We start from the raw sequence: 20,406 nt of genomic DNA, 5'->3' as shown, positions 1-20,406 counted from the left end.
ACTACAGTATTGCTCAGATACATACAACCTGTCTAACCTTGCTGCACTGACATGACCTTCATTAACTTTTAGCCATGTGTACTGCCTAACTTTTGCATTCCTTACTCTCCACACATCAGAAAGCTCAAACTCAGTTAATAGACCAGACAGACAAATTGCTGACCGCAGGTGAGGTTCTTCAGCGGTGCGATCAACAGTAAAATCCACTGTACAGTTCCAGTCCCCCCTAAAACCATACACCCCTCTTGGTCACACTGTCTTAAGGTTTCCTTTATTTTATCAAAACCAACAATACGCTCTGTACCCTCATTAGGAGCATAAACATTCAAAAAAAAAAAAAAAAAAAAACATAACATCCACCTTGACCAATAAAACCAGACCCTTGACAATCTCTGTTGTAGATACCACAGTCACCCCTAAGCCTGAAGAAAACAAGATTGCCACCCCAGCACTGAAATTAGTACCATGACTGAGTATATGCTGCCCCTCCCACCACATACCCCAGTCAGCCGCATTTTCCTCATCACTATGTGTCTCCTGTAGGAAAACTACATTAAGCCTTTTCTGTTTTATTACTTCTAATACCCAAGCCCTCTTATTCCTGTCCCTTCCTCCATTAATATTGAGAGAACCTACCCTTAGTACCTCCATATAGAAAAGAAAAAGGAAAAGCAGAAGATACCACAGAGAAACCAGACAAAGAGAATAGAACACCCTATGAGGCATAATCATCATCATTATTAAAATTTTCTCTTAACCTGACCACGTTTCCCACCACCTTTTGCTGCTGCAACAGCAGTAACAAATTTCCTCAAGCGAAACCGCTTCTTCTCACTCAACTGGTCTAACCCCACCGTCTTCTGTAACATCACAGCTGACCTCACAAACTTATCAACATCAAAATAATCTGCCAATTTGACAGATTTCCCAAAAGTCTGATCCAGAAACCCATTTACCTCCTCTAGATCGTAAATTGAGTCCTCACCAGCTGATACCGTATCAAGAGAGATATCCATATCCTTCTCCTGATCCTCCTCAACTGAGGCCACAGACCACTGACTCCCCTCTACCACATCCCTTTCAACACTCCCCCACTTGCACCCCATCACTCGTACCAGGCATCTCCTCCACTACCTGGGAGACTAGCCCCACCTGAACCCCATTACTCGTAGTGGGCATCTCCTCCACTACCTGGGAGACTAGCCCCACCTGAACCCCATTACTCGTAGTGGGCATCTCCTCCACTACCTGGGAGACTAGCCCCCTGTAACCCAGCACTCATAGTGGGCATCTCCTCCACTACCTGGGAGACTAGCCCCCCCTGTACCCCAGCACTCATAGTGGGCATCTCCTCCACTACCTGGGAGATGAGCTCCACATGAACCCTCTCCTGTAACCCATTACTTGTAGTGGGCATCTCCTCCACTACCTGGGAGATTAGCTCCACATGTACCCCCTCCTGTACCACAGCACTCGTACTGGGCACCTCCTCACCAGTCTGAGGAAATGGCCCTTCAGATCCATCCTTACCTTCTACAACAAAACATTTCCGCTGCATAACATTTCCCTCTGGTACAAGTTGCACCTCTGTGCCCTCAACATGGACAACTTGTTCCTCAGCAACAGATGCGTGTGGCTGCTCTACCACTGTCAGCCCACCTCTTCCTACATCAGTGGGCCCAGGCGTTACGAGGACCACCTGCGCCCCTCCCTCTGCCTTCTCCCTTTTCGGGCAAGCATGTCGCTTATGACCAACATCCCCACACTCAAAACACCGTTGACTACCTGTACTAGCATAAGCCATATACATCTATTGTCATACTTGACTTTAAACGATAACTCCAAAGTCTGCTCCGGTGAGTCCAAAAACATAAACACCTGTCGCCGAAACGACATTACCTGTTTCAACGCCCGGTGTTTGCAACCCAATGGGACAACCTTAATTGAACTTGCAAACTTCCCAAAGCGCAATAACTCGCGCTCCAATAGCTCATTTGGAATGAACGGGCGGTACATTTGAAATCGTTACCCTTGTTGACAGAGAAAAAAGCGGCGTAACTTGAATAAACATTCCTTTAAGAAGTATGCCATGCTCAACCATACGATCAACAAGGCGCTCTTCTTTAAGAAATACCACCACCGCTTTATTCATCCGTGACGAATAAGCAACATTCTCATATCCTACCTTCTCTCCTACGGCGACCAGAACATCTTCCACCGTGACAGTAGCTTCAGTAACACACCTAAAGCCGTGCCGAAGTGACAGGGACGGCGTCCCGATTCGGGCCGCCATCCCCACCAAAATCAGGGTAATTTCGACACGAAAAACAATATACTTAATTCTACCACAACAAAAAAATTGAAATAATAACCTTAATCATGCATAGAAGAAAAAAGGATATCACCAAGAAAAGGAAAACCCAGGATATCTAACTCTACACAACACTCGCTCTTAGCACTCACTCAAACAATTCCCAGCACGCACCAAACACTCCCAGCATGCAGAGAGAGAGAGAGACTGACTGGGCTGCTGAGGAGCACAGAAACACACTCCGTTCAAACCAATAGTGTGATTACTGAAGTCAACCTGGGACTAGGCAACAGTCTACAGTATATATAATACTTAAGTGCTTATTATCCGATTGAGCTAAATCCTAGGCACCAGCTGTTCTGGACAACTGTGTGATATCGCTCTCCGTAGCCGATGTGAGTAAGACCTTTAAACAGGTTAACATTCACAAGGCCGCAGGGCCAGACGGATTACCAGGATGCGTACTCGGAGTATGCGCTGACCAGCTGGCAAGTGTCATAACTGACATTTTCAACCTCTCCCTGACACAGTCTGTGATACCTACATGTTTCAAGCAGACTACCATAGTCCCTGTGCCCATGAATGCCAGGGTAACCTGTCTAAATGACAATCGCCACATAGCACTCACATCTGTAGCCATGAAATTCTTCATAAGGCTGAACATGGCTCACATCAACACCATCATGCCAGACACCCTGGACCCACTCCAATTTGCATACCGCCCCAACAAATCCACAGATGATGCAATCTCTATTGCATTTCACACTGCCTTCTCCCACCAAGACAAGAGGAACACCTATATGAGAATTTCACATGACTGGGAATACAGATATGCATCTGTTGGTCACAGATACCTTTTTTTTTTTTTTTTTTTTTTAAGGTAGGGGCGTGGATCAGTCAGTATCTGCGCGACACATCTCCTTCACATAGAGTTGATCAGGCTGTTGATTGTGGCCTGTGGAATGTTGTGACATGAGGCCGTGCATTATCATACTGACACATGAGGTGATGGCGGCGAATGAATGGCACAACAATTGGCCTCAGGATCACGTCACGGTATCTCTGTGCATTGAAATTGCCATTGATAAAATGCAATTGTGTTCTTTGTCCGTAGCTTATGCCTGCGCATACCATAACCCCACCGCCACCATGGGGTACTCTGTTCACAACGTTGACATCAGCAAACCGCTCGCCCACACTACGCCATCTGCCATCTGCCCGGTATAGTTGAAATCTGGATTCATCCGTGAAGAGCACACTTCTCCAGCGTGCCAGTGACCATCGAAGGTGAGCATTTGCCCACTGAAATCAGTTACGATGCCAAACTGCAGTCAGGTCAAGACCCTGGTGAGGACGACGAGCACGCAGATGAACTTCCCTGATACGGTTTCTGACTGTTTGTGCAGAAATTCTTCGGTTGTGCAAACCTACAGTTTCATCAGGTGGCTGGTCTCAGATGATTCCGCAGGTGAAGAAGCCGAATGTGGAGGTCCTGGGCTGGCGTGGTTACACGTGATCTGTGGTTTTGAGGCCGGTTGGATGTGCTGCCAAATTCTCTAAAACAACGTTGGAGGCGGCTTATGGTAGAGAAATCAACATTAAATTCTCTGGCAACAGCTCTGGTGGACATTCTTGCAGTCAGCATGCCAATTGCACGCTCCCTCAAAACTTGAGACATCTGTGGCATTGTGTTGTGTGACAAAACTGCACATTTTAGAGTGACCTTTTATTGTCCCCAGCACAAGGTGCACCTGTGTAATGGTTATGCTGTTTAATCAGCTTCTTGATATGCCACACCTGTCAAGTGTATGGATTATCTTGGCAAAGGAGAAATGCTCACTAACAGGAATGTAAAAAAAATTGTGCACAACATTTGAAAGAAAAAATATTTTTGTGCATATGGAAAATTCCAGGGATATTTTATTTCAGCTCGTGAAACATGGGACCAACACTTTAAATGTTGCGTTTATATTTTTGTTCAGTGTGTTGTCTCTTCAGGGGTGAGTATGGCCATATGCTTATACTACAACCCCAAACACTTTTCTGTGTCTCACATGACGCCTCCTGTAGCTCAGTTGGTACAGCATGGCGCTTGCAACGCCAGGGTTGTGGGTTCGATTCCCATGGGGGGCCAGTATGAAAAATGTATGCACTCACTAACTGTAAGTTGCTCTGGATAAGAGCGTCTGCTAAACGACTAAAATCAATGCTGTTCATTGACTATAGCTCAGCCTTCAACACTATAGTGCCCTCCAAGGTCATCACTAAGCACAGGACCCTGGGACTGAACTCCTCCCTCTACAACTGAACTCCCTGATGGGCCACCCCCAGGTGGTGAGGGTAGGCAAAAACACATCCTCAACACGGGGGCCCCTCAGGGGTGCATGCTTAGTCCCCTCCTGTACTCCCTGTTCAGCCACGACTATGTGGCTGCGCTCAACTCCAACACCATCATTAAGTTTGCTGACGCCACGATGGTGGTTGGCCTGATCACCAACGACAATGAGACAGCGTATAAGGAGGAGGTCAGTGACCTGACAGTGTGGTGCCAGGATAACAACCTCTACCTCAGCGTCAAATGAAATCAAGCTTTATTTATACAGCACATTTCAGACATGGAATGCAACGCAATGTGCTTTACAGGAAAAAAACAAATAAAACACAATGAAAATAAAAGCTGAAATATTTACTACACAACAAACATAAGACAAAAAAACTAAAGAATGACACAAACTGAACAACTAAAAAGCTTTCTGATAACGCTGCCAAGGGAAAATTCACATACAGTGCATTCGGAAGGTATTCAGACCCCTTCACTTTTTCCACATTTTGTTACGTTACAGCTTTATTCTAAAAAGGATTAAATTGTTTTGTTTTTCTCATCAATATACACACAATACCCCATAATGACAAAGCAAAAACTGGTTTTTACACATTTTTGAAAAAATATCACATTTACATAAGTATTCAGACCCTTTACTCAGTACTTTGTTGAAGCACCTTTGACAGCGATTACAGCCTTGAGTCTTCTTGGGTATGACGCTAAAAGCTTGGCACACCTGTTTTTGGGGAGTTTCTCCCATTCTTCTCTGCAGATCCTCTCAAGCTCTGTCAGGTTGGATGGGGAGCGTCGCTGCACAGCTATTTTCAGGTCTCTCCAGAGATGTGCGATCAGGTTCAAGTTCGGGCTCTGGCTGGGCCACTCAAGGACATTCAGAGACTTGTCCCGAAGCCACTCCTACGTTGTCTTGACTGTGTGTTAAGGGTTGTTGTCCTGTTGGAAGGTGAACCTTCGACCCAGTCTGAGGTCCTGAGCGCTCTGGAGCAGGTTTTCATCAGGGATCTCTCTGTACTTTGCTCCGTTCGTCTTTCCCTCGATCCTGACTAGTCTCCCAGTCCCTGACGCTGAAAAACATCCCCACAGCATGATGGTGCCACCACCATGCTTCAGCGTAGGGATGGTGCCAGGTTTCCTCCAGACGTGACGCTTGGCATTCAGGCCAAAGAGTTCAATCTTAGTTTAATCAAACCAGAGAATATTGTTTCTCATGGTCTGAGAGTCCTTTAGGTGCCTTTTGGCAAACTCCAAGTGGGCTGTCATGTGCCTTTTACTGAGGAGTGGCTTCTGTCTGGCCACTCTACCATAAAGGCCTGATTGGTGGAGTGCTGCGGAGATGGTTGTCCTTCTGGAAGGTTCTCCCATCTCCACAGAGGAACTCTGGAGCTCTGTCAGAGTGACAATCGGGTTCTTGGTCACCTCCCTGACCAAGGCCCTTCTACCCCGATTGCTCAGTTTGGCCGGGCGACCAGCTCTAGGAAGAGTCTTGTTGATTCCAACCTTCTTCCATTTAAGAATGATGGAGACCACTGTGTTCTTGGGGACCTTCAATGCTGCAGAAATGTTTTGGTACACCTCGACACAATCCTGTCTCGGAGCTCTACGGACAATTCCTTTGATCTCATGGCTTTGTTTTTGCTCTGACATGCACTGTCAACTGTGGGACCTTATATAGACAGGTGTGTGCCTTTCTAAATCATGTCCAATCAATTGAATTTACCACAGGTGGACTCCAATCAAGTTGTAGAAACATCTCGAGGATGATCAATGGAAACAGGATGCACCTGAGCTCAATTTCGAGTCTCATAGCAAAGGGTCTGAATACTTATGTAAATAAGGTAGTTCTGTTTTTTATTTTTGATACATTTGCAAAAAAAATCTAAAAACCTGTTTTCAGTTTGTCATTATGGGGTATTGTGTGTAGATCCATTTTAGAATAAGGCTGTAATGTAACAAAATGTGGAAAAAGGGAAGGGGTCTGACTACTTTCCGAATGCTCTGTAGGTTTGCTGGGGTAGGATTTATCAGGCCGTCAATGGTCGAGAAGAGCCCACCCAAATTATTCGGATTAATAGTGATCAAATTCGAAAGATGAGCACGTCTGGGATTTCTAATTGCCTTGTTATATATGCCAACTTGCTCTCTGAGAATATCATAATGGACCCGCAACATTGACTTTCTCCACTTATGCTCTGCCTTTCTGTAATTTCTCTTTAATTGATTAGTTTCCTCACTCATCCAAGGGGCTCTCCGTTTGGATGTGGCCTTTTTCAACTTTACTGGAGCTATGGCATCAATGGTTGCCCTTAATTTGCTATTAAAGTTATCAACTAAATCATCACAAGTGGAAGGCAGAATAGGTGGTGGAGTATTGTTCATGCACTCAGTAAAATATGTAGCAACTTCAGAAGTTAATAATGCATTCAGTATTACCCTGTGCTATGGGCAACAAGGTAGTAACAAACACACAGTGGTGATCAGATAAAGCAACATCAACAATAGAGGATATGTCAATAGAAAGCAGTTATGTATGGGCCCAGTAACATGTTGGATGAAGTCCATAAATTCAATGGCCTTGGAGTCAGTCTCTTTGTCAACATGAATATTAAAATTGCCCAACACAATGATTTTATGATAGTTCTGAAGGACAATAGACAATAGTTCAGATAGATCAGTAAAGAAAGTGTGGCAGTGCTTTGTTGGCCTATACAGGGTTATGGCCAGCACTGGTGGCTGACATTTAAACAGTATTGCATGATGCTCAAAAGACCCAAAATCGCCAAACGAAATGCCCTTACAGCCTTGCATCAGTAAAAGTAGAGGCTTGACAAAGGAGGCTCGACGGGGCTGTAGTGGTGCGGGTTGAGAGCTTCAAGTTCCTCGGTGTCCACATCAGTAAGGAATTTTTTTTTATTTTTTTTATTATCATGGTCCACACACACCAACATAGTTGTGAAGAAGGCACAACAAAGCCTCTTCCCCCTCAGGAGGCTGAAAAGATTTGGCATGGCCCCTCAGATCCTCAAAAAGTTATACAGCTGCACCATTTAGAGCATCTTGACTGGCTGCATCACCGCTTGGTATGGCAACTGCTTGGCATCTGACCACAAGGCGCTACAGAGGGTAGTGCGTACGGCCCAGTACATCACTGGGGCTGAGCTCCCTGCTGTCCAGGACCGCTATACCAGGCGTTGTCAGAGGAATGCCCTAAACATTTTAAAAGACTCCAGCCACCCAAGTCATAGACTGTTCTCTTTGCTACCGCATGTCAAGCGGTACCAATGCACCAAGCCTAGAACCAACAGGACCCTGAACATATTCTACCCCCAAGCATTAAGACTGCTAAATAGGTAGTTAAATAGTTAGTCAAATAGCTACCTGGACTATCTGCATTGACCCTTTTGACTCATCATTTACACTGCTGCTGTCTATTATCTATCCTGTTGCCTAGTCACTTTATCTCTACCTATATGTACATATCTACCTCAATTTCCTCGCACACATGCACATCGACTCGGTACTGGTACCATCTATATATAGCCAAGTTATTGTTACTAATTGTTCTTTTAATTCCTTGTGTTATTATTTTTCTATTTTTTCCAAATGTTTCTCTCTGCATTGTTGGGAAAGACCCGTAAGTACTGTAAGCATTTCACTGTTAGTCGACACCTGTTGTTTACGAAGCATGTGACAAATAAAATGTCATTTGATTTTCTGACAGCTAACACAAATCAGGTGTCAGGCAAGGTTACTGATCATGCGTAACACGTGAAGGTCACCCACATGCTGTGTGCATATGTCCCGCGTGTGTTGGATTTATAGCATGTGTGAGGCCTGTGTGCGTACCTCTGCATGGTTTCCAGTCTAACTATAGTCTGAAAGCAGAGAATGTCAGTGGGGAAAGATGGTATGACAGATGTGTTGGATGTATGCTATATCTGGAGATGTTGATTGGGGTGGGGAGGTAAGTGCAGGGAGAGGAGGTGTCTGAGGTGTAATCATGTGTGAGAGATAGAAAATGTGCGTGCGTGTGTATGCCTTCTTGCTGGCTAGTGAGCATGTGTGTGAAGTAGTTTTCATTTAAAAATATCCTTAACATTCTACTGAATGGGAAAAGTTTCCTTAGATTCCTTTCAAATATTCACTGCCTCGTACTTTAGCCCTACATTATTGGGCTTTAGGAATTAAGTCATAAGATAAGAGTGTAGTTGAAATTAGTGTTTTATTATATTATTCCCTTAATCTAATGAATATGGAATATGTCTAACATTAAACACTATCTTTCCATTGTCTTCTCTCCCATTCCCAGTTTGAAGTGGAATAGACCTATTTCTGAGAGACAGAGTCACAACTATTGTTTTACACACACACATACACACACACACACATACGCACACACACACACACGCATGCACACATGCACCGACATGCACACACACACACGTTATACAGCTGTCTCAGTGAAAACATAAAGGGGATTTGACTGTAGGGGGAAAAAAAGCATGACGGGCTGAATGTTAAAAAGCGTGACATGGAATGAGTGTGGTAAAACGACAGAAGTTGCCGTGGGTGAGGCCTGTAGGGACGGACCAATTTTTCGTAACCTTTATTCAGCCTAATCGCATCACACACACATACACGCACGCACCTTGTGCGTAGGCTTTAAGTTAATCGACTCTTACCTTGCAGTCTTGCGGCCTTGAAATACCTGTCCAATGTCGTTAGATGCAAGAGGCACAATGGTCGCCTGGCAACCAAACTCTCTCCTTGCTGGGGGGGTGGAGGGAGAGAGCGAGCGAGAGGGGGTGGAAGGAGAGAGAGAGGTGAAGATAGATAGGGAGAGGAGAGAGAGTAAGATAAGTGAGGGTGTGGAGGGGGTAATGAGAGTGAGGGGATATGAGGAGAGGAGAGAGGGAAATTGGGGCGTCTTTGAACTGTATCAGAGAGGATCCAATCTTTGATCCTTCTGGAGCTCTGCAGGAAACAGGCATGTCACGGCAGGGCAGGACGTATGCGTGCGTGCGTTAGCAGAGAAAGTTAAAGGTGAATCATGGCAGGGGAGGGTTCCCAGAGGAGGGAGAAATAGTGGTGACAGAACAGTCGTGATAGTTACAGTATAATGACATCATTATTAACTATAAGGTTATGGCTCTTCTATAACCGGTCCTAATGCTGAATCCAATGTTTGATGCTTTCTTAAGTGTTGTTTTCAATTATCCTGTTTTTCTTCTTTATTTAATTGTGTTCCAGCTCAGTAGGCACCTGTTGTAGCTTTCCGTCGTATCGACGCAGCAATTATACAACAGCAATTATGTGAGTGGAGTTTTGGGTGGTTAAGGTAGATGTCGAGAAGCATCGTTAGTGTAGACGATGACTTAATTGGTGCGTGAACCCAACTGGAGATTTCTATCTGTTCCATCTACAATCATTAAATTGAAACAACAGCTGCTGTACTGTGGTGTTATAGTCATCTGGTGAAGTACCTAACAGGGATCACTGTGGTGTTATAGTCATCTGGTGAAGGACCTAACAGGGATCACTGTGTTGCTATAGTCATCTGGTGAAGAACCTAACAGGGATCACTGTGGTGCTATAGTCATCTGGTGAAGTACCTAACAGGGATCACTGTGGTGTTATAGTCATCTGGTGAAGAACCTAACAGGGATCACTGTGGTGTTATAGTCATCTGGTGAAGGACCTAACAGGGATCACTGTGGTGCTATAGTCATCTGGTGAAGAACCTAACAGGGATCACTGTGGTGCTATAGTCATCTGGTGAAGTACCTAACAGGGATCACTGTGGTGTTATAGTCATCTGGTGAAGAACCTAACAGGGATCACTGTGGTGCTATAGTCATCTGGTGAAGGACCTAACAGGGATCACTGTGGTGTTATAGTCATCTGGTGAAGTACCTAACAGGGATCACTGTGGTGTTATAGTCATCTGGTGAAGAACCTAACAGGGATCACTGTGGTGCTATAGTCATCTGGTGAAGGACCTAACAGGGATCACTGTGGTGTTACAATCATCTGGTGAAGGACCTAACAGGGATCGCTGTGGTGTTACAATCATCTGGTGAAGGACCTAACAGGGATCGCTGTGGTGTTACAATCATCTGGTGAAGCCCCTAACAGGGATCACTGTGGTGTTATAGTCATCTGGTGAAGGACCTAACAGGGATCATTGTGGCGTTATAGTCCTGTAGCTCAGTTGGTAGAGCATGGCGCTTGCAACGCCAGGGTTGTGGGTTCGTTTCCCACGGGGGGCCAGTATGAATATGTATGCACTCATTAACTGTAAGTCGCTCTGGATAAGAGCGTCTGCTAAATGACTAAAATGTAAATAGTCATCTGGTGAATCACCTAACAGGGATCACGGTGGTTTTATAGTCATCTGGTGAATCACCTAACAGGGATCACTGTGGAGTGTGATTCATTTTAATTTATTTTAATTTATTTATTTGTACTTTTACCCCTTTTTCAAAAAAAAAATGGTGATATCCAATTGGTAGTTACAGTCTTGTCCCATCGCTGCACCTACCCTACGGACTTGGGAGAGGTGAAGGTCTAGAGCCATGCGTCCTCCGAAATACAACCCTGCCAAGCCACACTGCTTCTTGACACACTGCTCGCTTAACCCGGAAGCCAGCCGCACCAATGTGTCGGAGGAAACACCGTCCAGCTGGTGACCGAAGTCAGCTTGCAGGCACCCGGCCGCCACAAGGAGTCGCTAGAGCACGATGGGACAAGGAAATCCCAGCCGGCCAAACCCTCCCCTAACCCGGACGACGCTGTGCCAACTGTGCGCCGCCTCATGGGTCTTCCGGTCACGGCCGGCTGTGACACAGCCTGGGATTGAACCCGTGTCTGTGGCCTTAGACCACCCCTCATCACTGTCAAACGCTCCCTAAAACACTTTAGCGAGTAGGCCTTCCTAATTGACCTGGCCCAGGTATCCTGGATGGATATCGATCTCATTCCGTCAGTAGAGGATGCCTGGTTGTTCCTTAAAAGTGCTTTCCTCTCAATCTTAAATAAGCATGCCCCATTAAAAAAAATCAGAACTAAGAACAGATATAGCCCCTGGTTCTCCTCAGACTTGACTGCCCTTGACCAGCACAAAAACATCCTGTGGCGTACTGCATTAGCATCGAATAGCCCCTGCGATATGCAACTTTTCAGGGAAGTTAGGAACCAATATACACAAGCAGTTAGGAAAGCAAAGGCTAGCTTTTTCAAACAGACATTTGCATCCTGTAGCACTAACTCCAAAAAGTTTTGGGACACTTTAAAGTCCATGGAGAATAAGAGCACCTCCTCCCAGCTGCCCACTGCACTGAGGCTAGGAAACCACCGATAAATCTACAATAATCGAGAATTTCAACAAGCATTTTGCTATGGCTGGCCATGCTTTCCACCTGGCTACCACTACTCCGGCCACCAGCTCTGCACCCTCCGCTGCAACTTGCCCATGCCCCCCCGCTTCTCCTTCACACAAATTCAGACAGCTGATGTTCTGAAAGAGCTGCAAAATCTGGACCCCTACAAATCATCTGGGCTAGAGAATCTGGACCCTTTCTTTCTAAAATTAGCCGCCGAAATTGTCGCAACCCCTATTACTAGCCTGTTCAACCTCTCTTTCGTAACGTCTGAGATCCCCAGTGATTGGAAAGCTGCCACGGTCATCCCCCTCTTCAAAGGGGGTGACACTCTAGATCCAAACTGTTACAGACCTATATCCATCCTGCCCTGCCTTTCGAAAGTTTTTGAAAGCCAAGTTAACAAACCGATCACCGACCATTTCGAATCCCACCGTACCTTCTCCGCTATGCAATCCGGTTTACGAGCTGGTCATGGGTGCACCTCAGCCACGCTCAAGGTCCTAAATAATATTATAACTGCGATCGATAATAGACAGTACTGTGTAGCCGTCTTCATCGACCTGGCACATCTATTATTCCAGTGTTAATACTAAATTGTCATTATTTTGCACTATGGCCTATTTATTACCTTACCTCCATAACCTGCTACATTTGCACACAGTATATATATATTTTCTGTTGTATTTTTGACTTTATGTTTTGTTTATCCCATATGTAACTCTGTATTGTTGTTTTTATCGCACTGCTTTGCTTTATCTTGGCCAGGTCGCAGTTGTAAATGAGAACTTGTCTGGTTAAATAAAGGTTAAATAAAATAAATAAAACAATAAAAAAGACTGCTGAGCCACTCGGGAGGCCCATGTGTGTGATTCATTTTGAAGACATTTTAACATATCTGTCTGTGTATGTTGTGTAGGATGGATTTTTCAATGTGTGTACTTTAAAGGGCGATTCTAACACATTTCTCTCTCCCTCTCTTTTTCTCTCTATCTCTCTCTCTCTCTCTCTCTCTCCCTCACTCACTCTCTCTATCTCTCTCTCTCTCGCTCTCTCTCCCTCACTCATTCACTCACTCTCTCTCTCTCTCTCTCTCTCTCTCTCTCTCTCTCTCTCGCTCCCTCACTCATTAACTCACCTCTCTCTCTCTCTCTCTCTCTCTCTCTCTCTCTCTCTCTCTCTCTCTCTCTCTCTCTCTCTCTCTCTCTCTCTCTCTCTCTCTCTCTCTCTCTCTCTCTCTCTCTCTCTCTCTCTCTCTCTCTCTCTCTCTCTCTCTCTCTCTCTCTCTCTCTCTCTCTCGCTCTCCTACAGGATGGATACTCTCAGTATCACTTTGTTGGTTCTGCCTCTACGATAGAGAGAGACAGACAGAGACCCTACTCCTCCTCTCGCACCCCATCTGTGTCCCCCGTACGAACTTCACCCAACAACCGCTCAGGTCAGTGTTTGTGTGTATGCGTGTCAGAGAAGGCTGGTGGGAGGAGCTATAGGAGGACAGGTTCATTGTAATTGCTGGAATGGAATAAATGGAACTGTATCAAACACATGGAAACCACATTTGACTCAGTTCTATTCATTCCCTTCCAGCCATTACAATGAGCCTGTCCTCCTAAAGCTCCCCCCACCAGCCTCCTCTGGTGTGTGTGTGTGTGTGTGTAAGCTGTCCTCTCTGTCACCCTGATAAACTCTTGCCTCCAAATTCCTCTCCCTTAAACAGGCCAATGAGCCAGAGAGCTATAGGAGGAGTACATTAGAATTACCCATTAGTATCAGCGCCAGCCTGCCTATGGGCTTTCAGACTTTGCATGGTTAGCATTAGCCATTGGCATCAGCGCCAGCCTGCCTATGGGCTTTCAGACTTTGCATGGTTAGCATTAGCCAATAGCACCAGGGCTAGCCTGCCTGTGGCTGTGCTTCCTCCACAGTGGATTTAGCCTGGTGATGAGGCAGAAAAGTGATTTTCCTCCCCCTGGCTTAGGGGACTCTTTAACTGGCCCTGGCCTTAGCTTCAGAACAACTAGCTTCCATGCTTAATGGTGTGTGTGTGTGTGTGTGTGTGTGTGTGTGTGTGTGTGTGTGTGTGTGTGTGTGTGTGTGTGTGTGTGTGTGTGTGTGTGTGTGTGCGTGTGCAATAGCTATTCCATCTCAAAGTCATTGAAAAAAAACATCACTATTTCTTACCACTTCATTGCTCTGCACCTACTAAGAACTGAGCCGGTATTATAATGGCATACAGTAAGTGAGAGTGTGGTATAGTAGTGATAACAGTTCCCTGAGGAGTGAAGTTAGACATGATGACATAAGTTGTAAGAGGAGAAGATGAGTCTAACTTTCAATATTGACATTGAGAATCAGCAGCTTATAGGGATATAGAGACCCTGCTCTCTCCTTTCCTCTATCCCTCATCTCCCTCCTTTCCACACCTCTTCTCCTCCTACTTTCCACACCTCTTCTCCTCCTACTTTCCACACCTCTTCTCCTCCTACTTTCCTCTATCCCTCATCTCCCTCCTTTCCATACCTCTTCTCCTCCTACTTTCCTCTATCCCTCATCTCCCTCCTTTCCACACCTCTTCTCCTCCTACTTTCCTCTATCCCTCATCTCCCTCCTTTCCACACCTCTTCTCCTCCTACTTTCCTCTATCCCTCATCTCCCTCCTTTCCACACCTCTTCTTCTCCTACTTTCCTCTATCCCTCATCTCCCTCCTTTCCACACCTCTTCTCCTCCTACTTTCCTCTATCCCTCATCTCCCTACTTTCCACACCTCTTCTCCTCCTACTTTCCACACCTCTTCTCCTCCTACTTTCCACACCTCTTCTCCTCCTACTTTCCTCTATCCCTCATCTCCCTCCTTTCCACACCTCTTCTCCTCCTACTTTCCTCTATCCCTCATCTCCCTACTTTCCACACCTCTTCTCCTCCTACTTTCCACATCTCTTCTCCTCCTACTTTCCTCTATCCCTCATCTCCCTACTTTCCACACCTCTTCTCCTCCTACTTTCCACACCTCTTCTCCTCCTACTTTCCTCTATCCCTCATCTCCGTCCTTTCCACACCTCTTCTCCTCCTACTTTCCACACCTCTTCTCCTCCTACTTTCCACACCTCTTCTCCTCCTACTTTCCACACCTCTTCTCCTCCTACTTTCCACACCTCTTCTCCTCCTACTTTCCTCTCCTCATTCTCCCTCTCCTTTATCGCTCTCTAATCCTGCGTTCCATGGTTCTCTCCTCCTCCTGTTCCCCTGCTCTCCAGTACATGCTGTTCTGGATCTACTACAACCATGTTTTCTAGCCTCTGAGACTGATCAAAGTAGATTGAGAGAGTGAGGGAGGGAAGAGGGGGAGAGAGGGGGAGTCAGAGAGAGTCAAAGGAGGTAAAAGCACAAACAGAGAGAACCCCCTGGGTGTGGAGAGTGGCGGAAAAAGAGAAAGAGAGAGAGAGGAAGAGAGAGAGAGAGAGAGAGATGTGTGTGCGTCATCCTCATTCAAGCGTGGGACCTTGTCTGTTCTCTGTGATTAACACTGGCCAAGAGAGACCCTGACCTAGGGGCCCATGCACACTAACACACACACACACACACACACACACACACACACACACACACACACACACACACACACACGCATACACACTGTCTCTGTGTGACAGTAGTAAATGATAAGGGTTTCATGGCTGAACTGTTTCTCTCAGAGTAACTGAATGATCCTGCTCACATGACTGTTCTAACTGGGGCTACCTGTGAGTGTGTGTGTATGTTTGTGTGTGTGCTTGTGCGTGCATGTGTCTGTGCGTGCGTGTGTGTGACCTTTCAAAGCCCCTAGGCTCTCAGTGTACCATGCCGATAGCTCTCAGACCTGATCTCCATGGGTAACCGTATCTAACAGTGACGAGCCTGGTCTCCGGGGTTACAGGATCTAAAGGTGTTGTGTTACGGTAGTGATGATCTGTTTAACAGAGTTGCTGTCACAGTGTTGTCACACATTCATTTCTCCCCTCCCCTCCTCTCCTCTCCTCTTCTCTCCCTTCCTCTCCCCACCCCCCTCCCCTCCCCTCCCCTCCTCTCCCCACCCCCCTCCCCTCCTCTCCCCACCCCCCCCCCTCCCCTCCCCTCTCCTCCTCTCCTCTCCTCTCCCCACCTCTCCTCTCCTCTCCCTCCCCCTCCCCTCCTCTCCTCTCCTCTCCCCTCCTTTATGTTTCTATTAGGTTATTTATATTTATAGAATGCTGTACTATTCCAGGGGTGAACCTGTTACTTAAAGCCTTCTATTATCTGGATGGTTTAATACAGTGTAGGTGAGCAGTTTATATTATGTATAAAGTAAGCACTTGATAAGAGTGTATAGGTAAGCAGTATCATAGACTGTAGTGTGTGAGTAAGCATTTTCAGGGGACTGTAAGAGGAGTTCACATGCCCCCTGTGAGTGAGTGTCTGTGTGTGTCTGTGTGCGTGTGAGTAAGGGTTTTCAAGGGAATTACTGTGTGCTACTCTGACCTGCAGGAGACGACCTTCATGCTGTCACACTAAACACATGATGATGATGATGAATAATGTGTGTGTGTGTGTGTGTGTGTGTATGTTACAGCAAGCGCCCCGGCCTCTCCCAGAGAGATGATGAGTATGAAGGATCGCAAGCCCGAATACGACTCCACGGCAACCAACGCAGGATTCCACAGCAACAAAGGAGAGCACACATCCCGGAAAGACACCATGGCAGGTGTGTGTGAGAGGAGAGATTAAGAACAGATGATGACTTTGTATCTAAGCATCTCTTTCCACGATTCTCTCCCCCTCCCTTCTCTCTCCCCCCTCCCTGTCTCTCTCCCCCCTCCCTCTCTCTCTCCACCCTCCCCTCTCTCTCTCCCCCCTCCCTCTCTCTCTACCCCATCCCTCTCTCTCCCCCCTCCCTCTCTCCCCCTCCCTTCTCTCTCCCCCTCCCTGTCTCTCTCCCCCTCCCTCTCTCTATCCACCCTCCCCTCTCCCTCTCTCTCTCCCCCTCCCTCTCTCTCTACCCCATCCCTCTCTCTCCCCCTCCCTCTCTCTCTACCCCATCCCTCTCTCTCCCCCCTCCCTCTCTCTCTACCCCATCCCTCTCTCTCCCCCTCCCTCTCTCTCTACCCCATCCCTCTCTCTCCCCCTCCCTCTCTCTCTACCCCATCCCTCTCTCTCCCCCTCCCTGTCTCTCTCTCCCCTCCCTTTCTCTCTCCCCCTCCCTCTCTCTCCCCCTCCCTGTCTCTCTCCCCCCTCCCTCTCTCCCCCCTTCCTCTCTGTTGTTGAGTTTTTCTCATATAATAACCTCAATAGATCACAAATAAAAGAATGTCCAGGACAAAGGTTTGAGTTCTCTAATCAAACGGTTTATTCTGAAACTCAACAGGCTACTCTATGGCCGTAGCCTACGCCAAATAAATCTGTAAAATACACAAATCAGCAACAGTTAGCTATCTCACTTGTTCATCACCTCAGTCAAGACCTGCCACCGCCAGACCCTATATTTGTTTTAGTTTTGTTTTTAAAACGTCTTTGATATTCTCTTTGCATTGCTATGTAAAATAAATCTATTATTATTATAATATACATGTAACTGTAAAGATATAGGAAACAATATAGGAAACACTTCATTAAATTATGGTTGTGAGGTGCAATTTTCCTGTGAGGTGTAATTTCCCTGTGCGGTGTAATTTTCCTGCCCTGGTTTAGGTCCACTGAACCCCATGGAGGGCAAGGTAAACGCCAATAGATACACAGCCATTCTGAGTGATCATTTCTATCCTGATGGGAGTGGTCTCTTCCAGGATGACAATGCCCATCCACAGGGGTCACTAAATGGTTTGATGAGCATGAAAACTATGTAAACCATATACCATGGCCATCTCAGTCACCAGATTTCAACCCAATTGAACACTTATGGGAGATTCTGGAGCGGCGCCCAAGACAGCGTTTTCCACCACCATCAACAAAACACAAAATTATGGAATTTCTCATCGAAGAATGGTGTCGCATCCCTCCAGTAGAGTTCCAGACACTTGTAGAATCTATGCCAAGGTGCATTGATGCTGTTCTGGCTCGTGGTGGCCCAACACCCTATTAACCCTCCCGTTGTCCTAGGGTCAAAATGACCCGCCACTGTGTTGAACCAACTTTATTAAATTTTTATATTTTTGGGATCATTTGTGAGAAGGAGGCAGTGAGACCTTATCACAAAATGTCTATACAATGTAAGTCTAAAACTAGTAATTAGTAAATGCCTCTTAATGAGTTAAGAGAGCTACAGGAAACTGCCTTTATTTTGGCAGTTTCCTGTAGCTCTCTTAACTCATTAAGAGGCATTTACTAATTACTAGTTTTAGACTTACATTGTATAGACATTTTGTCAGTAATTAACTGCGCGACTTAAAGGCTGATGTTATTTTCACCAGTCTCTGACATGTTCTCAAGCTAAAGGCTGATGTTATTTTCACCAGTTATCACTCACTCACTCACTCACTCACTCACTCACTCACTCTCTCTCTCTGACATCCTCTCTCTCTGACACTCTCTCTGACACGCTTTCTTTCTCTCACTCTCTCTCTCACTCTCTCTCTCTCTCACTGACACTCTTTCTCTCTGACCCTCTCTCTCTGACACGTTCTCTCTCTATCTCACTCTCTCTCTCTCACACTCTCTCTCGCTCTCTGACACCCTCTCTCTCTTCTTTCAGTCCAAATCTCCTGTGGAACATCCACGTTGTTCCGGAATTCTTATGTGACTGCTAATGACGACATTAAACACAACCAGGTGAGCTAAAACGACACACACACACACACACACACACACTCACACACACCCACACACACACACACACACACATACAAATAGACACATGCGCACGCACGGATGCACAAACACACACACACTCACATTGCTGCACACACACACAGACACGCACAGATTTTTATGGCAAGTCTTGTTAGCAAGTTACCTCCTTGGCATCTGATGCCATGGTGATGGTTGTCACGGTTGCATCTTCAGCAAGGTGGAGGTTCTGATAAGCTCTGATGTGTTCCGGAATCTTCACCACTGCCCCGCCCACAAACTGGAGAGCGGGAAACCGTGGCAACCTGAAACCACACCCCGCGCTTATCCAATTAAAAACCGTATCTTATCACCTCAGATGAAGTTAGACCAATTAAACGGCTCTGTGAAATGTGTCAACGTAAACTTAATACAGCCTCAATTTTGGAAGATGAAACTAACTTTATAGTTTCTGATGTGTGATGAGTTTTTATTTCTTCTCCAGATCCCTCCTCAGCCCATGGCCATAGCTCCGCAGGCAGACTGCTCCTCTACACCTATAAAAGACTACGACACGTTCCCTCCATCCCTCCCTCCATCCTTCCCTCTGCCGCAGAACCCCGGCCGCATGCTGGATGACTCCTTCTTCGAGCCTCCGGACCAGCCCCTCCCCCAGCCCCCGTCTCAGGCCGCCACGGACCTCCGGATGCACCTGGGCCTCAAATCCACCGGCAACTACGTGGACTTCTACTCTGCATCCCGGCCCTACTCCGAACTCAACTACGAGACCAGCCACTACCCAGCTTCGCCTGACTCCTGGGTCTAGAGACAGGAGTCACAACTTATCCCTGGTCCTGGAGAGATATAGGCTTGTGCAGGGTTTAGCTCCGGCCTTGCAGTAACAACACCTGATTCAAGTAATTGAAGTGTGATGAACAGTTGATTTGAGGATATCAGGTTTATTAGTGCTGGGCTGGAACAAAAACCTCCATGGTCCTGTAGCTCTCCAGGACTGGGAGTGAAAACACTGGTGTAGAGTAAGGTGGGGGTGGGAGGTTAATATTAGTTACCAACGGCAACAGAGATTGAGGGGGTAGAGGAGGGAGGTGCCAGGGGGTTGTTAGGGACTGACGCGTGAAGAGAGACTGTGCATGTGCATGAATACCACAATACATTTTTCTTTCTACCAGTTCAGTTTGTTCAAAGCTTGTTCCACTGGGAAAGTGAATGTATGGATATGTCGAGAGAGAGAGAGAGAGAGAGAGAGAGAGAGAGAGAGAGAGAGAGAGAGAGAGAGAGAGAGAGAGAGAGAGAGAGAGAGAGAGAGAGAGAGAGAGAGAGAGAGAGAGAGAGAGAGAGAGAGAGAGAGAGAGAGAGAGAGTGAGTTAATGAGTGAGGGAGCGAGAGAGAGAGAGAGAGAGAGAGAGTGAGTTAATGAGTGAGGGAGCAGAGAGAGAGAGAGAGAGAGAGAGAGAGAGAGAGAGAGAGAGAGAGAGAGAGAGCTGACGGAGGGCTCTTACCTCGTTGGAGGTGGAACGCTTGACCTTCGGAAAGGAGGAGAAGAGACAAGGTGTGGAGAAATGGAGGAGAGGAAGAGTGGCGG

The 20,406-nt window shown here is 46.4% G+C and overlaps 1 protein-coding gene across 1 annotated transcript in view; it reads left to right on the top strand.

Annotated features, from left to right (window-relative positions):
• LOC121549750 (catenin delta-2-like) overlaps positions 1–20,091 on the top strand; it is a 347,253-nt gene extending 327,162 nt beyond the window's left edge. The window contains exons 22-25 of the mRNA XM_041861613.2: positions 13,340–13,466; positions 16,615–16,746; positions 18,730–18,806; positions 19,309–20,091. Of these exons, the coding sequence (XP_041717547.2) occupies positions 13,340–13,466; positions 16,615–16,746; positions 18,730–18,806; positions 19,309–19,629 (657 nt within the window). The 3' untranslated portion in view covers positions 19,630–20,091. The remainder of the gene's footprint in view (positions 1–13,339; positions 13,467–16,614; positions 16,747–18,729; positions 18,807–19,308) is intronic.
• Positions 20,092–20,406: the final 315 nt, after the last annotated feature.

Source organism: Coregonus clupeaformis, chromosome 34, assembly GCF_020615455.1.
Source record: "Coregonus clupeaformis isolate EN_2021a chromosome 34, ASM2061545v1, whole genome shotgun sequence".
Lineage (NCBI taxonomy): Eukaryota > Metazoa > Chordata > Actinopteri > Salmoniformes > Salmonidae > Coregonus > Coregonus clupeaformis.
Note: the sequence above shows the minus strand (reverse complement) of the source record. Positions and strands in the feature narration are given on the sequence as shown.